This window comes from Macrobrachium rosenbergii, chromosome 28 (assembly GCF_040412425.1).
Source record: "Macrobrachium rosenbergii isolate ZJJX-2024 chromosome 28, ASM4041242v1, whole genome shotgun sequence".
Taxonomy (NCBI): domain Eukaryota; kingdom Metazoa; phylum Arthropoda; class Malacostraca; order Decapoda; family Palaemonidae; genus Macrobrachium; species Macrobrachium rosenbergii.
Window position 1 is genome coordinate 948,242 of NC_089768.1, and position 23,083 is coordinate 971,324.

The 23,083-nt window shown below is 39.6% G+C and overlaps 1 protein-coding gene across 2 annotated transcripts in view; it reads right to left on the reverse strand.

Annotated features, from left to right (window-relative positions):
- Window positions 1-2,453: 2,453 nt before the first annotated feature.
- The window catches only part of LOC136853967 (fidgetin-like protein 1), a 133,518-nt gene continuing 112,888 nt past the window's right edge, over window positions 2,454-23,083 (reverse strand). For both annotated transcript variants that reach the window (XM_067129884.1, XM_067129885.1), the window contains exons 14-15: window positions 17,481-17,672; window positions 2,454-4,205 (exon numbers count right to left, since the gene is read on the reverse strand). In XM_067129884.1, coding sequence (XP_066985985.1) covers window positions 4,083-4,205; window positions 17,481-17,672 — 315 coding nt within the window. In that variant the 3' untranslated portion in view covers window positions 2,454-4,082. The remainder of the gene's footprint in view (window positions 4,206-17,480; window positions 17,673-23,083) is intronic.

Sequence of the window (23,083 nt, forward strand, 5' to 3'; positions counted from 1 at the left end):
CAGGTGAAGGAGATAAGAGCAATGGTCCAAAGGCTGTCTGCAAATCTTCTTAGGAGAGACTATGAAATCCTTCTTCCTCCATCATCTGACAGGGATGGATGAAATGGAAGACAAAGGAGAGGCAGGAGAAGATGAAGAGATGAGGAAGGCATTCTGTGACATCTCTTCTTGGAAATCGGAAACTCAACACAGCCATACTTTTTGAGAAACACACCTTCAATTTTGTCAAAGAGAGCCTGGACAAGAGAATCAGAGGGAACAGATGTAGGAGACTTAAGGGGGAACGTTGACGGAATCTGCCTGGAAGGAGACAGCACAGAGATAGGTGTTGGGAGAGCTGTTGACAGATGGACGATGTCACGGAGACTATAGCATTAGAAACAGCCCCGGGGAGAGCTGTTGTAAGTCAAGATGATATCAACCAAAACAGATGATCCAGAAAATGTCATGGTGGATGTCACTGTGGTATGAGACAACATGCAGTGAAACAAGAAGCCAGAAAGGGTTGAAACCTGATAGTTGTAGTGATGCCCAACACTCAGACATCTGCACTCTCCTACTGAAAAAACTGTACTAGAGGGAGCTGCCTCCTCCCTCATGGGGGAGGAAGCGTCCCCTCCCTTGAAAGCAACATTAATATGACCTCCCAAACCCCGCCTCGAATCTTCTGAGGACAAAGCTAAAGAAGAATGAGAGGGAGAATAATCTTTGTGTGAAGAAGAAGCAGAGAGAGGAGACTCTAGTAAAGAAGAGGCTCGACTAGAAGGAACAGGAACGCCAGCCATTAAATGAGATGAGAAACCTTCCCAAGATGACTCCATTGATTTCCTCTTATACTGCCTCTTATTAGCAAATCTCTTCCTTTGCTCAGGAGACCAAACACAACACCCAGAACATGGGTTACTTACCTTGCAAACGTTAGATCTGCACCTACTACAAGTGGGGTGAGGGTCAGTAGACAAAGAAGACAAGTAACGGCGGCAAGGGTTGTTACCATCTCTAGGATAAAGTCTCTGAAGCCTGGGAGGCTTACCTGAAACATGGGATTGCATTTGGGAAAGGCACGTAAAAGACAGATCAAACACATAAAAACATACAACAACAAAAAAGAAAGAAAAAACCAGAAACGCTGTAGGCGTAAGCAGGCAGGAAGTGCGAAATGACCGGCTTCTTGCGAAAGATGAGCACCGAACCATCTTGGTACGAAGATGGTTAGAGAGAAACTGGATTGATGATGGATAGATGGGGTAAAGCAGGTCATGTAGTTCCCCCCCTCCCCCTCCTCCTCCCCTATTGGCTGATGCCAGTTGCCACCAACTCCTTGTGTTGTTTTTAACTGGACTCCAGCTAGTGCCAGAGAATTTATCCTTGCGTTAGGACCAAGGTTTGTTCCGTATATGAACAAACTAGAATGACAATTAAAATCTACAAGATGCCAATATTACAAACAGGAAACATTTTAATCTTCAAACCTGAAAATATTTTGCACATTACTATTCAATTTTGTAAAATTACAACACAAAATTGACTTGAATGTTTGATTATAATAGTCTTGCCATAGTAAGGTTTACAGCAAACCCTTGAAACCTCTCTGATGGCGATTATAGTTGTTGTCCATTTTCCAGCTCAGATACTAACACCCAACCTAACATCGCCTTAACTTCAGATTTTGCCTTAAGTTGGAGATGAATTTTTTATGAATATGTTTAAAAAGCATCTTAAGACTGGATTGACATACTGTATGTCAAGACCGCCTTAACATGGGGACTGCCTTTAGAATTTTATGGTTGCAGTGCAAGGTATAAAAGTGTTATGACATTTTTTAAAATTTTTTATTTAACATTTGAACCTAGGTTTGATGAAGTCTTTTCTTTGTTGAACACATTGGCGCTGGATGACCGAAAGTTTTGGAAATGTTTCGTCACTGTTTTTCCAAAATTTGGCTACATGTAATATTTTCTTACAGTTTTGATATATACAATAGGTTTCCTTTTATGAAACATATTTTGGCATTATTTTATCAAATACTCTTGTTTTTGCATTGAAATAAGTAATCAATATGCAGCATGGTCAGTTGCCAGTTAGTGAATTTTGAACGACGTCCTCTAGTAGCATGACTTCCGAGCATAGCTGTACATGGTTAATACAACCATGAAGTAGTGGATGGAGTTAACAGAAGTCTAGAGTGTGTGGTGTACTCAGTGGGATAATGGAGCTTATTGTAGCATGCCTCAGACTATTGATGAAAGGGGCAAGTATCGTTATATGTATAAAATTGACATAAAATGAGAAATAAAATTGACATAAAACAAGAAAAAAATGCTATTATGTTCATTATAAAAATCAACAAAACAACCAACCCAACTCTGAGAGACAAAAACTCAGTCATGGCGTATATAACTAGCTAAAGCATCTTAATATGGTGCAAGGTTGCGAGGCACAAAAATAATGTGAAAATAATCAATCTTTATTTCACGATCCAAAATGACAAACTTACTCCCTTAAAGAAATAGCTGAAATCTCCATGCTACCTAACAAAACATTAGATGAAGTAAATAACGAGAGATAAACATGCACAAGTCTTCCATTCTTAAAGCAATCTATAAGGGAGGATATGTAAACAATATGTGGGACCTTACCTTACTCAACTAAAAGTCAGAATTCAGCCCTCAGCTCTGTATGTAATGAAAGCTGAAGGCTTGTTTAAGCAAATCTTGTCCTGACAGGCATCTTATAAAAGGAGTGAATATTTCAAGCTGAATTTTTTAACAGTTACATTTATTTTCCCTGAAGTTTTACAGCAATGATAAAACTAATTATCATTAACAGTCTGTCTGAATTTCTAAAAATATTAACTAACTCATAAACCTAGCATTAACACTTGCCACCTTCAAGCACATCAGCAAAACAAATTTAATGGCATCAGAAATATAAATTTTCCTTTCTTAACATACTTATGTAAAATCAAATAAAATTAGAGCCTATCATAATAAAAAAAGGGTGCTGCTGACTCAAAATGTCATAAACCTATTTAGTGTAAAGCTTTTCTTTAACCATACAACTTTTTATAAAAGTAATTTATATTATAGTTCATACTTTCATTATAAAATTAGCAAGCAGCATATTATACAATCCTCTTCCCCCTTTTCCTAGTGTTTGAACAATGATTTGTAATCAAGCCTTACAGACAAGTTGCTTTTAGATTGAACATAATTAGAAATTATCCATTTGAATTAATAGCTTGGAGTAAGTTTTTATTGGTCTCTCTCCAATACTCAAATATTTCAGAGAAAGCATTACCTCATTATGCAGCTCATCTTTATCGATCGATTAATTGTTTTCGAAATCACCATAGTTTCTTATGAAATGAGTGTAAATGTAAAATGCTAAAAGAATGCCAGACATTATTATCTACTAGTATCAAAGACATACAAATTAGCAAATGTATATGTTCCTCTCATCATGGCATAACCAATAAAGGGGAGGTTTAAGTGTACAAAAAGAAATTTTATATCCACTTTTTCAATTTCCAAAATCAGTTTAATTTTGAAAATTAGTCACATGTAAACCTTTCAGAGTGTTGAATGCAACAAATTATTGTTACCTGTACATACTCTACATTCAAGTTTGGTTTTATACTGAAAACTATTAAACTTATACACCAATAAGCCCTAATATATTCAAGTGATTTTATGGCATATAATTCAATTATAAAGCTCAAAAGAATACATAATGGAAAGGCAAGTGTGAATTACATAAGTTTTCTTGTTCAATTCTTGGATGACTTACAATAATATACCTCTTACTTTAACTCAACTTCTACAATTAAAAATATTTTAGACAGAGTCACCATTAATTGCTTACATAAAAATAACACTACATGTAATCGAAGGGACAAAAAGAACTGTATTGTGTGATTTTTCTTCATGTACAGTACCGGCAAAATTCCATAAATACATAACAAAATTAACCAAACTTTTTCTGTTCACATAATGAAATACTAACCTTAAATGCATGCACACACACACACATACCAGTTCTCCAAAATTATGAAGACACAGCATCATGACCATCATGATAATTCATCTTGATGCAATACCATACTTCTTATTCCAATCTTCATACATCTGTAGATCTTTATCAGAGACACTTGCTCTGATAGAAAATAAGGCAGTCATAAAATCCTCCTCAGATATTGGACGGACCTTAAAAAAAGGCAAGGGTAATGCTCGTTAGATTCTATATAAACCATGGCAATACAGTACTTATTAACATTAGTCTTTGATAAAACCCAATCAACATCTTTACACCATACTACAAACTACAGTAGGCAGTCCTTGGTTATCGGCGGGGGTTCCGTTCCGACGGCGTGACGATAACCGAAAATAGCCGATTTTTGGTTACAGTATTGGCAGCTGTTAGGTATATATCAGCGCCGATAAGTGGAAATTGGCTATTTTCGGTGCCGACAATTGCCAATTTTTGTCACTAGACAAGCGCCGTAAAACCAGATCGCCGATAACCGAGCCCGCGAATAACCAGGGACTGCCTGGTACACTGAAAAACTTCTCTCTTAAGATGGTAATCTAGAAATCATAAATATTACCAGTTAATTACTAACATACTGTACTGTATGTTTATCCAAGAGAAAACAAGTTGGAAACACAACTATGCAATAAAAATTTCTTAAAAAAACAGCTGGTGATAACTACAATTCTAAAGCACTAATAGGTACAGTGTTCTTTCCCAAAATCTGGTTTGGGATGGACATCAGTTTCAAGGGTTTATATATGATCAGTAATAAATCCTCAATTTTTTACTTCCGTCAAAATTTTCCAGCACCTACAACTGGATCAGGATTACCATAAAAATTTGATAAAATGATCTTGGGTCAGTAATTTGCTTTCCTTAACAATTCCTTGCCCTCAGAAATGAATCCAAATCAACCTCAACAGTTTTAGCCAAATCTTTGCTTAATAATTAACCTAACCCCAAAGTTTCCAGTCCCTCGATCTGAATCAGAAGCTCCATCGATAGAATGGCATGATCACCTATCAGTAACCAAATTTTCCTCTACCTAGATCTGTATCATAATTTCCCATCACATTCTAAAGATCAATCAATGGATTATAAAAAAATGTTCCCAAAACTTTCCTGTTCCTGTTTCTACATCAATATCACTATTACAATCAAACGTGAAGATCTTTTGTTCGTAAATAGCCTTCCCGTAAATTTTTCTATCTATCAATCTAAGTCAGGAAAACCACCTAAATCTGAATGACTGATTTTTGGTTGCTGACTAACTTCCTTCAGAATGCCCATATCCCTGATACTGGATTTTTTGTCTTCACTAATGACATCATTGCTGCACTATTAAATAACAAAGTACAGTGCAATAGATGATGATGTTACATTTGCAGAGAGCCTATGGCTTTCCTAAAATTGAAAAGAAATTGCAACTGCCCTAACAGATATCTACAGTACAACAGATGAGATAAATAACCGATGTAATCTGTGAGATGTGAAGTTGAATTCCAGCAAACAAAGATTTTACTGATAAGCCAATCTCAGAATGTTCTCTACAAGATTCAGAGCATTAGGTAAAATATGAAGCTACCATTGATTTTAATTTATTTCACAGGATTTTATGCTGTATTTCATCTAATATTAACACAAAATTAGGTCTTACAGGTATCTGTAAACTTCTTATATCTTCAGATGCTTCAGAACTTTTGTTCTGTCATTACAGGAATACTGTTCCCTTCTTTGAATGTGAGCTTTAGCTCTTTATCTTTTACACTAAATTGTGCTAAGTAATTTATTTTTTCCCAATTTGAATTATTATGATTTGGGTCTTCTTCACGATAGGGGAAAGAAGCCCACCTTCCAGTTGGTACGCATCCACTTTACCTTTTGGCTGCAGTCTGAGACACGTCTCTTCCCGTTTCTTCTGCTGCCTGCTGTTTGGCTTAATTCATAATTATTCTCAATTATTCTTCTTGTTTTTGAGCATATTGTTGTATTGAGATACAGTAAACCCCTATTCGTGGGGGATGCATACCCCCCCCCCGCGAATAGCTAAAATCAGCGAATACTTAAAACTCCTCTAAAAACACTTAGAACTGCCTATTTTGATAGTTTAAAGACAAAAAACCCTGTAAAAATGCTTATACCTGAGTATTGTAATAGTTTTATCACAAAAAGTGCATTTAGTCATGAAAATGATATGAAAATACAGTAATCAGTGACTATTTCTCGGTGAAAAATACCATGAATGGGAGAATTTTCTGCGAATAATGGGTAGATACGTTCCACAGAGAAATCCGCGAATAGTGAGACCGCTTCTTTGGAAATACTGCAACCTTACAACATGTTCTACTTGGTTTACTTTTCACTCTTTCTTGCTGTGTCATTGTTCCTACACAGTTATGCTGCATAGTTGTTATCAACTCATTTTAGACTATGAGACTTTCTTTGATATCCTCTCTAACTTGGTTTTGCCTTTTGATATAATGCAAACCCAACTCTTGTCTTGCCTTGGTGTTTGTTCTTTTATTGTTATATCTTTTCTATTACACATCCAAGGAGAGAGGGTCTGCCTCTCGCCACCAACGCTTCTATTTTTAGATGCCCTCTCAACCTCATTTTATCAAATATCCTTGTTCTACATCTGTTTTATGTTTGTGCTCCCGCAGTGCTGCCTCACGCAATGTCAAAGTGTCATGTCAAGTAGCATGTGGTTGATAATGACCAGGTGGGGTCGGTATGAAGTCCCGAAGAGGATAGCCGAATACACACATTGCTGGGGACAATTTGGTGTCTCTATCTGGTGTGTTTCTGTACTGTAAAATGGCCCGTTGGAAGGAGTCGGTCTCAAGACTTCCATCTGGTTTCGTATTGTCCATTATATGGCGTTTTATGGTTTTTACCCCAACTTCCGCATGACAATTACTATGTGGAAAGGCCACTGGCAATAACTGATGATGCACCCCACCGTCACTGAGGAACTTTCAAGTGGAAGAGGCAGTAAATTCTGGACCCCCATCATATGCCAGTTCATCAGGCATGCCAAATGTGATGAAGGTACGACGAAGACACTCAAATAAACCATCTGCCCCAGCATGTGCATATTCAACTACAGGCAGTCCCCGGTTTATGACGGGGGTTCCGTTTTTACATCGCATCGTAAACCGAAAAATCATCGAAAATCTTCAAAAATCCAAAGAAAACCTTACTTTTAATGCTTTGGGTGTACTGAAAACGATGTAAACCGCATTTCTGAGTTCAGTCCCGCGTCAGCCGGTGAAATTCCATTACAGCACGACTCGAGAGTAATTCAAAATATTTATTAGGCTCATCAGAGGCAAACTACACAACCAAAAACAAAAGAAACTAAAAACATTAACCCAAATTAAGAGCACCATCTTCAAGAATAACATAATAGCCTATGAGACTAAATGAAAAGGAACCCGACCTGGTGGGGGGGGGGTACAGGATGGGGCAACTCCCTATGCAAAACAAAAACTAAAGTGGAGGGAGAGCCACCGCACGGAACCACCAGGAAGGAATACAAGGGCAAAAATCTAATTATATATAGCGACTGGGAGAAAACTCCGACCGAAAGAACAGAAGGAGTCGCCTCGCGCTCGCCATGGCTGAAAGGGGACGCCGTGGCGTCATACGAAGATCCCAATATTTATGAAAATACGAGACCAAAACAGCCAACAATAGATCAAAAGCCCCACAAGAAGATGGTACTTAACTTAGAGATGGAAAAGGTGCTCGAAGCCATCGTAGATGAAGAAAAATAAATCCAAAATAGGGACGAGCACACAAAAGAAGCGAACGTAACACGTGCTAGAAAATGGAATGAAGTAGGTGGCGCTGGTGTCACCGTCCTGGCGGGTGTTGAGTGTGGGAGCTGTAACGCTCACCGCTCTTTTTACGGGGTTTTGATAAGGAGAGATCTTTCGAGTATATTTCCGTGGTAGTGGTATTTCACTCACCCTTCATTATACCGACGTCTTCTAAAAGACGGTCGACTGGGGGTAGTAACCCCAGCTTTCCTGAAAGCTCTTTTTCTCTGGTATATCTAGCATTGTTATACCTAGAAATTCGTGCTGTAATGGAATGTCACCGGGTGACACGGGACCTTCCTCAGAAATAGATTTTTCCTCTGTCAAAATCCCTTTTTTATTGAGTTTTTCATCAAAAGAGCCTCCAAATTTTTTTTATTCTCCCGTTTTGGAGCCATATTTCTCTCCGTCAGATCAGCGTACGACGTGTCGTAACCCTGGAACGTGTCGTGAACCGGGAAATAATTTCTGATGAATATATTTGAAACGCGTTGTAACCTCGGAAAGTCGTAAGCTGGACCTGTCGTAAACTGGGGACTGCCTGTATAGGCAAGTTGGAGTATCTATCTACTACCAATAAGTACTTGCAACCTTTGTACTGAAAAAAGTCTGCGCATATGCACTGGAAAGGGCAGATAGGTTCAAACAGTGGTGTCAGAGGTACGCTAGGATTCGATGGGGCAATGCGATTGCATAGCTGGCAATGTGCATGCAAATTGCTGATGGCTGGGGTTATACCTGGCGAGAAGACGGATGAGCCGGCACTTGCAGTCATTGCTGCAACACCCTGATGTGCAGAATGGGAATGTAACAAGTCCAGGACCTCCTGCCTGAGCGAAGATGGGACCAGAACATGATTTTTGTAAAGGGACGCTCCATCCACTGTGTGTAAGTGATCCCTAAAGGGAAGTATTCTCGGATGGACTCGGGGATTTCGAGACAGTTGTCTAACATGCCTGAATCGATGGCTTCTAGTAGGGTTTGCATGTCAGGGTCACTAGATGTAGCAAGACGAACTCAATCCCACGTAACAGACTTGAGGGCTTTCAAAGACTGCAGCAATTTCAACCATATCATCTATCAAAATGTCCGAGTTATGTCTACGGAGTTCCTCCATTAACAAGGAACTGTGCGGGATGTCAAGCATACAGGATTGGACTGAGGCTATGTCGTCTATAAGGAGCATCCTTTCTGGCTGGCCTGTTGGATGTCAGAAAAGGACTGTCAGTTGCGCAATGTTTGACGCCTGGTACAGGCAGTCCCTCTTTATCGGAGGGGGTTCTGTTCTGACGGCGTGACGATAACAGAAAATTGGCTATTGGCGCCTCTGTGAGGTATGTATCGTCGCCAATAAGCGGAAATTGGCAATTTTCAGCACCAAAAATTGCAGATTTTCATCGCTAGACAAGTGCCGTAAAACCAGATTGCCGATAACTGAGCCCACCAATAACCGTGGACTGTCTGTATGTGAACCATCTGAAATTTGTAGTGTAGTATCTTTTCCTTCAGGTTTCTGAGGTGTGAGTTTGAGATGTTTTCAAAGGACCTGTCGTCAAACACTTTCAATAATGGCTTGTGGTCGACAGCAATGATCAACTGACTACAGCCCAGTACAAAGTATCTGGCTTTATCTAGGGCATCTGCTATTATCAATGCTCCACCTTCGACTGGGGCGTATCTCGATTCTGCGCTGTGTGAAGTGGCTGCCCACAAGTGTGATTTTCCAGCCATCTTTACAACAGAATGGTCTTGACACAGGACAGCTGCAGTGTTTCTGTAACAGCCAGAAGCCTAGTCCATCCTTGGACCAATCTGTCGCCAAGCATGTTGGCTTTTGAGGGTCAAATATCTTCAACTCCTTGTTCAATTTCATGGGCTATTACGCTCTTAAACTCATCGAATAGGTCTTGAAGCTTGTCTGTCCACTTGAATGGCATGTTCGACTTCAGAAGTTGTTGAAATGGCATCATTTCGTCGGCCATGTTAAATGCATAGGCAACCTGATTAACAAGTCCAAACCACGAACGACTGTCTGTAATGTTTCTTGGTTTGGGAAAATCAGGTATAGCTCAAAGGAAATTTTTTCAAGGCCTAACATTGTCAGGTGTTATCTCAAAACCAGCAATTCGACCATATCTTCAGCAAAGGTAAATTTCTTGGGATTCAAGGTTATGCCATTTCTACCACACAAATCAAGCTAATGGACTGCCTGAAAAAAGCTTTCCTCTTTAGCATCAGACCACAAAAGTACATCATCCACACATTTAGTTTTGTTTAGAAATTCTGCTACCAGTTCGTCATACTTTCTCTTATAACCATCACCCGATGCGATGTAGCCCTGGGGTGCTGTCTTGTACCTGTGCCATCCCTACGAGGTAATGAATGTGGTAAGATGACGGTCTTCTTGACGAATGGGGACACTATGATATCCGTTCCAGGCACTGAATACTGTCTCCTTCTTCCCCTATGGAACAGAATGGGCCTGATGAAATGGTGACTGCATGTGATGGGTTTCACACATTGCATGGGCATTAAAAGCCTGAAAGTCAACAGTTCTTTGAGGCTCACCCTTCTTTTTGGTGCAAACGACCATCCTGCGGCACCATGTTACAGGTTCTCCGACTGGCATGGGCTCTAAGACACAGAGGCGAACATCCTGGTCAAGCCTGAACTTAACCGCCTCACACCAGTGAATGAGGACAGGTACGGGCGTGTGGTGAGCAATTGGTTCTGCATCTGAATATTGAAAGTACTTGCAGCATATTTGTCCAACAGAAAGTTTTTTAGGCACTGCAAATTTTCAACAGTCCTGGGAAATGGCGTCTGTTGGTGGGGCAGTGGGCAATTGACGTTTTGGACAGTTACAAGGGTGCTGTGGGACTTGGAGATGGGTCTTCTCCATGACAGCATTGACTGCGTATTCACCAACTGTAGGCAAGGTATCTGTGATAATACCACCGTGGCATCGGTGATGTACATCATCTGCCATGTCTCCATTTGCACACCTGTATTTGTCGTCGCACATAGCCACAAAACAGTGGCCCCAAAAATCTTGATTCCAACATGTGTAGCAGAATGTATCAGCACTGTCACAGGAATAAGGTAAGATTTGCGGATGCCTAGCCGATGGGTAACTTTCATGCTGGTGAGACAACTATGACATCCTGTGTCTGCCATTGCAGACATGTTAGCTGAAAGAGAGCATTTGTTTTTCAATTCAAAGCCTAAGGCTGAATAATCATCACAAGAAACCTTAGCATCAACATCAATAAAGGGTGGAGATGCTGAGCATTTTTAACCCATGTGTTTGTAAGTTTGTAATAGATATGATGGTCAATATGTAAAGCACATTCAAAACCAGAGTCACTTAACATATATGAATCATCAAAAGCATTTACAGTATCACTAAATGTGCATAAGGCATCAAACACGGTAGAGGCACTGGAGATATTATTGTCTCTTGATATTTTTGGTTTGTCCTTACTATGGCATACACTCTCAATGTGGTGGTTGCAGTTGAACAAATTACATACGTGTCCATATGCTGGGCAAACGGAACACCAGATCGGGCGCTTGATCTTTCGTTCCACAGTAAGTGCAGTTTGCAGACTTGTCCTTATGTATTTCACTTTTGTTTTTTCTGTATGTACTACTGGTGGCTGCCGCAGCATTTGAGTCTAGCAGACTTGAAGCAGAGTGTTTTCCAGCCTTCTTTGCTTCTACAGATTTGAATACCTCTTCTAAACTCATATCTTGATTAGGATTACCGAGTAAGTTCAAGTGGATCTCAGAGTCATAGAGTCCCTTAATAAGAACATCACGAAGGATGGCATCTGTATAGTTCACATCAGTATTACAGTTCTGACATTGAATAATATATTTACATACACTGGCTTGGCCTCGTATGTGAGCACTGAAGCTTTGTACAGTCTTATCTTGATCTTATCACATGTTCGCCAAATTCACTCTGGCAACCATTTGGTTTTCTTCCCTAATGGCCAGTGTTTTTATGGCTGTAAGCACTTCAACTGTTTTTTCAGTAAGTTTGTCTCCATATGAGCGCATAAGGTTGTCTCTAAGGGGCTCATCACAATATCTAGGTTACAGGATAAGCAATACAGGGAAGTGACCATTCAAGTAGATTTGCCCATAATCATATACAATATCCTGGAACTTCTTGTCCTTCAAAAGCCTCAGGATCCGAGGATAGGTACTCCGTGCCGTTGTTAAGAAACGGTACCACAGTAGTTCCATAGTCAACAAGGTTGGGGGCTAGTGTCTTTTCATCTCCTCAATTGACAGTGCAGGTGCACGGATGGGCATCAGCACACTCAGCATAGCCATTAACCAGACACATTCCAGGCAAGATGGATGCATGCCAAACAAGTCTGGTCACTAGGGTTGGTGGTAGGGACAGTTGGTCTCAGCACCACGACATTTCAAGAGATTGTTCAACCTTGAAAGACAGCCGAGTCAGACCTTCCATCTCAACACACCGAAGCTGTTACTGTTCAGCTCTGTCTTTCCGGACCGTGGGGATAACATCCAATGACCATACCACATTGAAAGCACCGCTTCTCGTCCAATCAGCGGAGTTTAGCAACGTTGAGTCTGGTCAGTAATTGGATAGGTTACCATCTGGGAACACCAGATACTGTTGGCGTCTATGAGACGTCTTTTGCAACCATGGTACAAGTCTTAGGGCTTACGCACTCCCGCCGTTCTGTCTGATTCATCGTAAAGTGATCAACAGTGTATGATCATTCCAAATCTAAGGACCCTAGCAGCTACCAAGTAACCAAAGGCCTTTTACATTACCACCTAAAGACTTGACCTTCAATACTGGGTGCCGATAATTTATTTTAGTTCCAGCTCGGCCAAGAAGTGGTGTCCAAGAGCACCATTTCTTTTGACTTCATGTAATGCTCAAACAGGCTTACTCCACAACTGATGTGGTGGACAACAGTACATTCTGGGCAAGATTTCACAAGTTCAAGGGCATTGGTCTGCCCCTCGCATTCAGGAAGACCCTGTTGGACAGGTACTAAGGATGGGAATGTGGTCATGACAGACCACATTCACCTCCTTTTTACCTTTGGGACGTTCCCCATAGATCACTGGACTCTTTTCCCTTGGGCTCTGTGGTGGCTGCTCAGCAGTCATGTAGCTCACCCAGCTCCCCCTAGAGGGATAGGTGGCATCTCACCTAAGGTGCACAGCTGCAAAAGAGAGGGTGTGTGTGGGACTAGCCTCGTACCTTCCCCTTTTATACCCTTCCTCTCACAGTGGCCAGAGGGGCGGTTAGCAACCCGTCACGTGCTGGACAGGCATGCATGCAGGTGTTCTAAATGATTGAGTATCCTGTCTATAATCTAGCCTCAATTTAGATTCATAGATGCAAGTCCTGCCCTCTCCCTAGCAAGGGGAGAGAGGGACTGACAGTGAACAAACCCGTTGGTTATCTTCAGCTTTATTGTTCCCAACAATATTGGTTCACCCAAGTCTTGTTCGAATTAATGATGCTACATCCCAATAATTCGAAAGGCCCAGAAGTCTGACAATTGAACATCACACACGTTCAACAGATCAGAGGTTTGGGTCTCCTTCCAATACTCTTACATGACCAGGAAGAGAGGCCCCAAGTGAGGCAAACTACCGGTCAGTTCAGAGATTTGCTCAGAATCCTCCCACCAAGAAGTAAGTCTCCCATACATAAAGACCTGAGGTTTGTCTATGCATAGGAACAAATGACAAATTTTTTAAGTAGTTCGTATTTTTCCAAACATACAAACCTGAGGTCTTTACATAAATGGCTCACCTCTAGCCACCCCTCATTCTGGTACCTGGGCCACAAGGTAAAGCGAATGCGTACCAACTGGATGGCAGGGCTTCCTTCCCTACCGTCGGTAGCCAACTACCAATAACCACCTTGTTTTTTAGTTAAACAGCCGGCACCAGCTTGCGCTGAAAGTTAATCCCATATGTAAAGACCTCAGGTTTGTATATCAGGAAAAATACAAATTACTTAAAAAATTTGTCATTTTTTGATGGTGCATGTAACCATTTATTGTTGTCAAAATATACAGATACAGTATGGCAGAGAAACACATGGAGAAAGCATGTAACTATGAAAGCAGGAAACAACTGTATGTTTTCTTTCAGGTATGAAAGAAAACATTTAATAACACTTCCTTCCATCTCCTCAGCCCCTAATGGATAATGCTTGGGGTGACATAAATTTATGATGCATAAATTTGAAAAATAAAAGCAAAAATCAAAATTGTATTTCAAATAGAAAGAATTTTTTAAGGTCAAATGTTAAGAATTTGTTTAGTTTATACATTAAAATATGATTTTCAGTAAGTTTAATTCATATATGCTGTACATGATTGTTTGTTGTGTAACAATTTGTGACCCTTTTTCCTTTCTGGTACAGTATGTTTATAGACATTGACTTAATGCAGTACAGTCCAGGGTATTGTAATTAGTATAGAAATGTGGTGTAATATACATTACATATATTTTTCAGTCTGTATATGTGCATATGTACCAGGTGTTTCGAAATTAGAGCCCTCCCCCCCCTCCACAGAACAAATGGAAAGTTATGAAGTTTTCTGTTATAGCCTATCTCCAAGTGCATTATTTTAAGTTTCTATTAAGCTATTTTTCATTTTACATTTCTTGTATTTTCAGACTAAGTGACGGAGTTATATACAGCCATGGCTAATGAATCAGAGGAAATCAGATGGATTGACCGTATCCGGGCTATAACCTTCAGAGAGACCAGGGATGCTGGTGCATCCTTCATTTCACGTTCCTGGATAGCTAAATACATTAAAAGAGATGAATCCTTTGTTAAAAGAAACTGGAACAAAAATCCATATGACTGTCATCACGAAAAGAGTGAGAATCTTGGAAGGCCTGAAGTCCTTTCTCAGGAGTCAAAACACATCATAGCTGAGGGAGTGGGTAGACCAAGAAAGTCTTTACGTAAATTGGCGCTTGAACTAGAAACAAAAAGGGGAAAGAAGAGAAGTTAAAGTGCTGTATATCGTGAGTTGAAAAAATCTGGTATCATGCCATTTCATGTTATCAGCAAGCCCAACATCACTCAGCAACAGACAGAAGACCGTGCGTGGTTTTGTGGTTCATTTCTTGAAGATTGGGATGAAGCTGACTTTCTCCATGTTGCTGCATCAGATGAATTCTTCATTTACACAGTCAGGAAGTCAGATAATAAAAATGACATCATTTGGGCTGCAAAGTTGGATGATATCAGCGATGATGTGCACTATCGCTAAGTTGTGAAATTTCCTGAATGTTTGGGAATTTTTTTCTGTTTCACAACCAAACGGTTAATGTGGATCATCAAAGAAAAAGGACAGTCATGAAATGGCGAATACTTCAGAGAAACTGTGCTTACTGGTGGAGTATTTCCTTTCCTCAAAGATCCTGAAAATGTGTTATCTGTTGAAGAAGTCACATTTTTGCATGATAAGGCACCATGTTTCAAGGCTCTTCAGACACAGGAGCTGCTTCGGAACAGTGGTATCAATTTCTTCTCGTCAAGTAAATTTCCAGGTAGCTCCCCTGACCTAATGTGTGTGAAAACATTGGTAGTATCTTAAAGGATCGTGTTGAAGCGCGCACAGTGAACTATGATGGTATACCAAGCCTCGATGACCTGTGAAGAGAGGTGACCGAAGTGCTCAGGGAAATGGAGTTTGAGTCTCAGCTTTTTTGCGATTTGCTGAAATCATGCCCCTCAAGAATGCAGGCTGTGGTATAGGCAGATGGAGGTCACACAAAATATTAAATACTCAGAGAGAAACTTAAATAAATACCTGTTCTGAATTACTTTTGTTCTTGCCCATATCAATTTTAGTTTATGCTGTAGAGGGGGGGCTCTAATTTCAAACACCCTGTACATGTATACAATGCATTTGCTCGACTTTCTCCCTGGGTTATTGTTTATAAGAGAAAAGATTTTTGACAGAAATGCCTAATTCCTTATGAGAGAGAGAGAGAGGAGCAAATATACAGTAAGTGCATTGCTGCACATAATCTTAGCAAAGACCATGTCTACCATAATACTATACTGAGATGCCATTTTGGATAATGGACAGAGGCAACAGTTACATTCACATATGTTTTCCTATGTAGAATACTTACCTTTAAATTTCCAATTGCATAGCATATGAATTACTTATCATATTGAGGTAAATTATTATGATTCATGAGCCACACAAAGCTTTGTAATGATAACTTTATATTTACCTGTTCCCATTTGTGTTGAAATAGGAACGAATACAAGATGCACTGATATTATTATTATTATTATTATTATTATTCAGAAGATGAAACCTATTCATATGGCACAAGCCTACAGGAGCCACTGACTTGAAATTCAAGCTTCCAAAGAATTTGGCTTCATTAGGAAGAAGTACGAGGAGGTAAAAACAGAAAGAAGAGACCCCACTTATTAAAAAAGAAAAAATAAATTAATAAATAACAAATAGATAAAAATGAATTAAAATGCAAGGGGAATAGTATTAGGGTTGTAATGCATTGCACCTTTGCTTGAACTTCTGAAGTTCTAATTGCAAGACATCTTCTGGGAGACTATTCCACAGCCAAACAGTGTGAGGAATAAAGGACCTCTGGAACTGAGAAGTTTGACAGCGAGGTATATTTACTGGATACTGGTGCTGCTGTTCAGCGAATCTGGTTCCTTTTGGCAGGTAAAGAGGATCAGAGATCAATTGTGAATGCGAAAGATCTTTGTTAAAATACAACTTATGAAAAAGTGACAAACATAAGACCATCTGTTGACGGTCCAAGTCATAACTACTACTATATTGGGAAACAGAAACCTACCACCACGAACCACTCTACCTAAATGAGATAAATCTCTGGCAGAAGCAGACATCCACATCAGAGAGTATTCTAGTAAAGGGAGTACAAATGACCTAAAACAGGTTGCACTGATTTTATCACTGTTATAAATATATGAGTCCTTACGAACAATGCCTAATTTTCGTGCAGCATTAGCTGAAACTTTCATTTGATGTTTCTCAAAAGTTAGATATGATCTATGATATGATTATCACACTACCATAATACTCCTAATTAAAACAAATTTCAGGACCATTAAGCTTTTAATTATTTTATTCCAAATATCTCTTCAGTGTGATGATAAAAGTTACATCCAGATTTTCACATTCATGCCAATGTTGCTGGCTGTATATGCATTAACTTATTTTGAGAATAAAAGTTTCAAATTCAATACAAGACTAAGTACTGTCCTTTTTTTTTGGTTGCTGTAATACTGGAATAATTCTATACTACTTTTATCTTTATAGAGGTAAATGAAATTTGTTTTAAAAATTTAAGATAACAACTGGCAATGACTTTCAGTAGAAAATAAACACTGAATATACAACGAACACTCTTACCTCCGAGAAAAATTCCTTGTATGCTATATAAGATATATATGAATACACACTTATTCATGACAAAACTTTTGTTTTTATTATATTCTATCATACAAAACTTTTGTTTTAAATGTATCCACATGCATGGCTTATGGAATGTTAAGAATGTGACCCACCAAGAACAACCTACCTGATCAACAGAGATGTGTTTTATATCTGAGAAACTAATTGAGCGTATTGGTCCTAGGGCAGCTTCACGGCATAAGTTAGCCATATCAGCACCTGAATACCCATCTGTATGTTGGCAAATTCTTTGAATGCTTTCCTCTGTTAAGGAATGGTTCTGGTTCATCATCAAATTTCTGATAATCTGCTGCCGAGCCTAAAAATAAAAGAAAAAACCTAAATTTTCTGCTGAGCAATGGTACAGTCTGTTGCTAAGCAGAGATTTTTATAAATTCTTTATTCACTACAAACAGAGTAAAGTACTGTACATTAGAAATTCCAAATAACAGACTACTTGAAAGTTACCTTACATGAAAAACAAGGGAACTTCATGAATGAAATCTTTATCAGACAAAATATTAGTTTGTTTCATAACAAACGAAATGCATCTCGAACCCTCTCCAAAGGAAGAACATGTTTCTGACAGATGGACAGTGAACATGCGCCAAAACTAATCACCCAGCTCATTCTTTGTCTGTATGAGAAACTCTCTTGTTCCCCGGACTTATTAATAATAATTTTTCGAGGAGAATTTCATCTCATCATAACACTCATTGACATTTAATTTATATTAAAAAGATCATAATCTTGTGATATTTTGACAACTGGTGTTCTCTGGTATTTATGGATGACAAATTTTTTATAGCATAGCTGCTGTTGTTCCGAAAGGAGTTACACTCTCATGGTCCCCCACGGCTCCATAAAACAGACCAACCAATCCCAAAGAATTCTCTTATAGTTAGTCCCAGCCAGAATAGTGCTTGTTAGCAGTGTGATAGAATATAAAGGACTTGGGACAAGAGGGCTCTATCTCCTGTCCACATTGATTACCTCAATTTTCCCTTCATCCTACTCACAGATGTGTCAAGAGTGTGTATGTCTGCTGTCTTCTTCATTAAACTCTGGTCTGTCCAAGAGTTCACTAATCCCCAACTTTTGCTCCAAAGACTTGTTCAACTGTGCGTTTGTCAATCATCTTAACTTTAAACCCAACTACATCGTTTCGAGACCCAGCAAAAAGTTTTAGTACCTTAAAATTTTAATGGGTAGGCTTATATTTGTTAAAATTGGGAGCCAGTAGGTCTCCTGCAAGGTGAGAAGTTAGGATTAGATCGCTAGGCTACACTACAATTGCCATACTTTTGTCTAGTCTAACAAAGTGATAGTAATTAGCATTAATGCAATAATACTGGACAATTTTGTTATTGAAACTCATTAGTCACCATTTTATAACATTGCTATATAATTTCAGGTTATCAAATGTGTTCATTAGGTTGTCCTAACTTCTTGTTTAAGAAACATTGCCTCGATAGTATTTCCCAATTGTGTCTGACTTGCAAGCCATAGTGTTAACTAAAGCCTGGTATTTTTTTTGTAGTATTTTATAATCATACTAAATGGATTTTGTAATATAGAATGTTTCCCAGTTACCCTTAATATTGGGGTTCATTACTATTTTATAATCATACTAAATGGATTTTGTGATATAGAATGTTTCCCAGTTACCCTTAATATTGGGGTTCATTACAAGTGTTAAAGGAAATAAATTCATGCAGATCTGCTTCCAGTGGGTTTGACTCCACCAACAGTGGCGTCACAGGTGTTGAGTAAAATTGCCATGAAAGTTGCCATTTTCCTAAGGGAATACAAAAACTACTTTTTTTGTAATGGTGAACTTTGTCAAGCAATTTCAAATCTTAAAGATGCTGATTTTATATAAATTTGGTACAATAATTCCAATAATTATTTTAATTATGTTCCAACTAGCGTAGTCTATAATCTTTACCTGGTGCTTGGTAATAGAACAAGTAATCAAAGTTATGAAATGTAGAGAAATACATTGTATGGGGATCCATTTAGTTTTGTCTTAATTGAGTTTAGAAGGTTTTGTGAGTAAATCCATTAAGACAATGATATTGTAGTAATTGTGAATTAACATTTTAATGCATTAATACATTACTTTTTTATGGCTATGACCCTTTGATCATGTTACCTAACATCATACTAAGGACACATACTTGTGGCCACATCAGCCTGTTTTAATTTGAAGTGTTTGCTGCCTATACATTACAGTGATATAGATAGCTAACACTAGGTAGTTTTTAATAATTTTTTCCTTTCATCACTAATGGGCAGCTATTACACATGGCCTACTGATCACCTGCACCACAACAAATGGCTCTCTGCTTTTTTTTGCCTTGGGAGATGGCTCATAACTACCTGCTGTGAGCCAGCCCCTGAAGGAATAAAGAATTCGGTTGCTTGCCAACCATGTGAGAAACATGCAACATGCTTCTGGCAACAAGTTTAAATGATGAAAGAGCTCATTTTAAGCTGTCTATGAATTATATATTTCACTAAAAGTACAGAGGGAGGAGACTACATCGTTCCTTTGTTAGCCGAGTCGGTTGAGCTTCAGACTGTCATTCGATGGGCCGGAGTTCAATTCCTGCGGCCGGCTGATGAAGAGTCAGAGGAATTTATTTCTGGTGATAGAAATTCATTTCTCGCTATAATGTGGTTCGGATTCCACAATAAACTGTAGGTCCCGTTGCTAAGTAACCAACTGGTTCTTAGCCACGTAAAATAAGTCTAATCCTTTGGGCCAGCCCTAGGAGAGCTGTTAATCAGCTCAGTGGTCTGGTAAAACTAAGGTATACTTAACTTTTTCCAGCAGTGTGTGTTTCCATCCCTCTCCTAGAAGAATCCATGCTTGGGCCAATACTCCAAAAGCAGTGAATTCTAGGAACTCCCACTTCAACTCCTCCAATAGAGATGAAGAGTCTTTCCTTGGGAGAGAGGTCATTAATACCCAACAGGAAGTGGATACAGCCATCAAAATTTCCCTTCTGACGCTGGAAGATCTAGGGAACAGTCTTCTACTTTACATGAGATACCTCAGATGAGAATCTTGCCTCTCCTATGAAACAATCAAGTTTTGAAAGGGACCCTAATAGGGTCTACCCAATCCCATCTGAATGTCTGTACCTTTTAGGGGGTAGTGATTTATCCTGGACTTCCATACTGCCAGGCAGTGGTGGTATGACTGCCTTGGCTCAATCAGTTCATGCAGGTGCCTCAGATAGGGAAATTCTGCTTGCTGTACTGTCAGAATCCCAGGAGGAAATCAATTGTCCAAATTTCTCATCCTTTAAGCTAGAGGATAGAGAGGCTGCACAGTCTGTCCAGGCAGAGGCTGGTTCTCTCACCAAAAAAATTTAGGTCACAGGAACAGGGTAATAAAAAACTACAGCCCAAAAGGAAGTTTAACCAGTTGTCTAGATCCTGTTAAAATCAAAATGGGTGATAAGAGATAGCCTACTCATTCCAAGAGCTGACTGGTAAGAGCGGTACTACCAAGTCAGACTGTAAAACTTCAAATCAGAATGTATTACGGGCACCAATATCCACCCCTGAGAATGATACTGATAACCCTAGGTGATAAACCTCAATAGGCATCCTTTCACCAGATGAACAATACCTCATTAGTGAAAAGAAAACTATGACTGAGGTTGAGCATGTAAAATTTTGTGACAGGGCAGCCTTTCCCAATAATGAATGGTGTTTATTCCCTCCTTCAATAGGAATTCGGAAACTGTCAAAAGAGACTGATATCCTTCCTATTAATATTGCAATGAAAGCAATATCCTCTCCGGGAGGCACCTGCTTTCTGTCCCTTCACTTTTAAAACAATCATGTGAAGACAGAATTTCAGAATTTTGTGGTGACCGGAAAACAAGAGTTAATGACAGAAATTAAAGCCAACTGTCTCTGTCATCCCAGTATCTGATTGTTCTACAGAGGAATGGGCAACATTTATCCTTCCTTTTAAGAGGAAAAAGCTCCCATTGGACAAGGCTACCCAGCAATTTGGGACCCCTACAAGAAAATTCTCAGGACAGCCATGGATGAATTTTATGCTAGACTCCAGCTCCTAAATATTATATCTTCTACTACTATGCTGGAAGTAGCTATTACAGAACTTCCAGTCTTCCAGAACAATGTTTGATGCAGTAACCAAAACATTTATGCAGACCCTAAGGGGAGCACTATATGACTTTCTGGAGTGACATTACGGCTTGAAAGGAAGCATTGATGGGCTCCAACATTTTGCTCCCCAATATAACCTCCCTATTAAATTCTCTCCCTTTCTGTCAAGACCTGTTTGGAGAGTCTGATGTTGCACAACTCACTGAACGAACCCAACAGCAGAATCGCATTATATATGCTCTTCTTGGAAAGGGGGAATCTGGGAAACAATACTCTTGAGAGTTTCCTCTTCCTAAACCTAAGAAAGCTCAGTATGAATCGGAGCCATACAAGCCTCCAGTCGCTACTAAAGGATCCCTCAACAGCAGTGCAGAGGACAACAATAGCAGCAGCACCCCTTTTGAAACACAAAAAGATGCTCCTACCAGGGAATAGGAAAATTAACAACCAGACTATGTGTTAAAGGTAAGGGAAGAGGTGGAGACCAATAGCACTTGCAAGGTCAGGGTCATCTTCTAAAGCAACACACACTGGAAGTCCTCCCCTTTGGGGACACAGTATAATTTTCAACAAGCTAGGGTAGAGATGGTCTCACCCTCTACCTCCTCTAAACGAGTTTATTTTCCAAAAACCAGAACCCTCTTAGAAGGGGCCCACAGAGAAAGGCAGGTTTATTTGCCAGCATTCTTCAGCATCCCCAAGAAGGACTGTACTTATTTATTTTAAGGAAGCTCAAGAAAGGAAAGAAGGACTTTAACTGGTGGCCTACCCAGATGACTGGCTAATCTACGGAGCCACCAGAGAAGACTGCTGATGAAAACTGAGAATGGTAGTCAACAGACTCTAGTCAAAAGGTTTCCTAATAAATAGGAAGAAGTCCCACCCTACATCCAGAAAATGTTTTCTGAGGCTGGACCTTTGCTGGGATACTCTTCACATCCAGCTGTCTCTTCCCAACAGCACTCAAACCAGAATAAGGAAGGACCTAAGAAGATTCCTCGCACAGCCCAGCTTTTCCAAACGACAGTTTGAACAATGTCTGGGCCTGTTACAATTTGTGTCTGTGGTACATCTAATCTTGAGAGTTGTGATTGCCTTCACCTGAGACTGGGACGATACTTCATCCGTAGACCTGGAAGGGATCTCTGGCAAACAGATCAACCTGTCTCTCTCCACCATCCATACAAGTGATAACAGATATGGATGCCTCCTTGACAGGTTGGGGAGGCCATTTGGAGGGTTGTCAGGTAGCAAGAAGATGGTCACCTGTTCTGAGGGAGTGTCATATCAGCTTCCTGGTTTGTTGGCTATCTTTCCATCTCAGAAAATTGAAGCCTCCAAAAGGGACCCATATTTTTTTGGTCCGAGACAATATGACTGCAATGTCTTATATCAAGAGTCTGGGCTCACAAGTGGGAACCATCAGCTTCCAGTATATGTCTCTCTAAACTTGGACATTTCAGCAATAGCAAGAGATGCATTTCTACAAGACTTGAACAAATGGAGAACAATACACCTTTTTCCTCGATTGTCCCATATTTCGAAGGCTTTGAACAATCGACTAGCTTTCAACTGAAC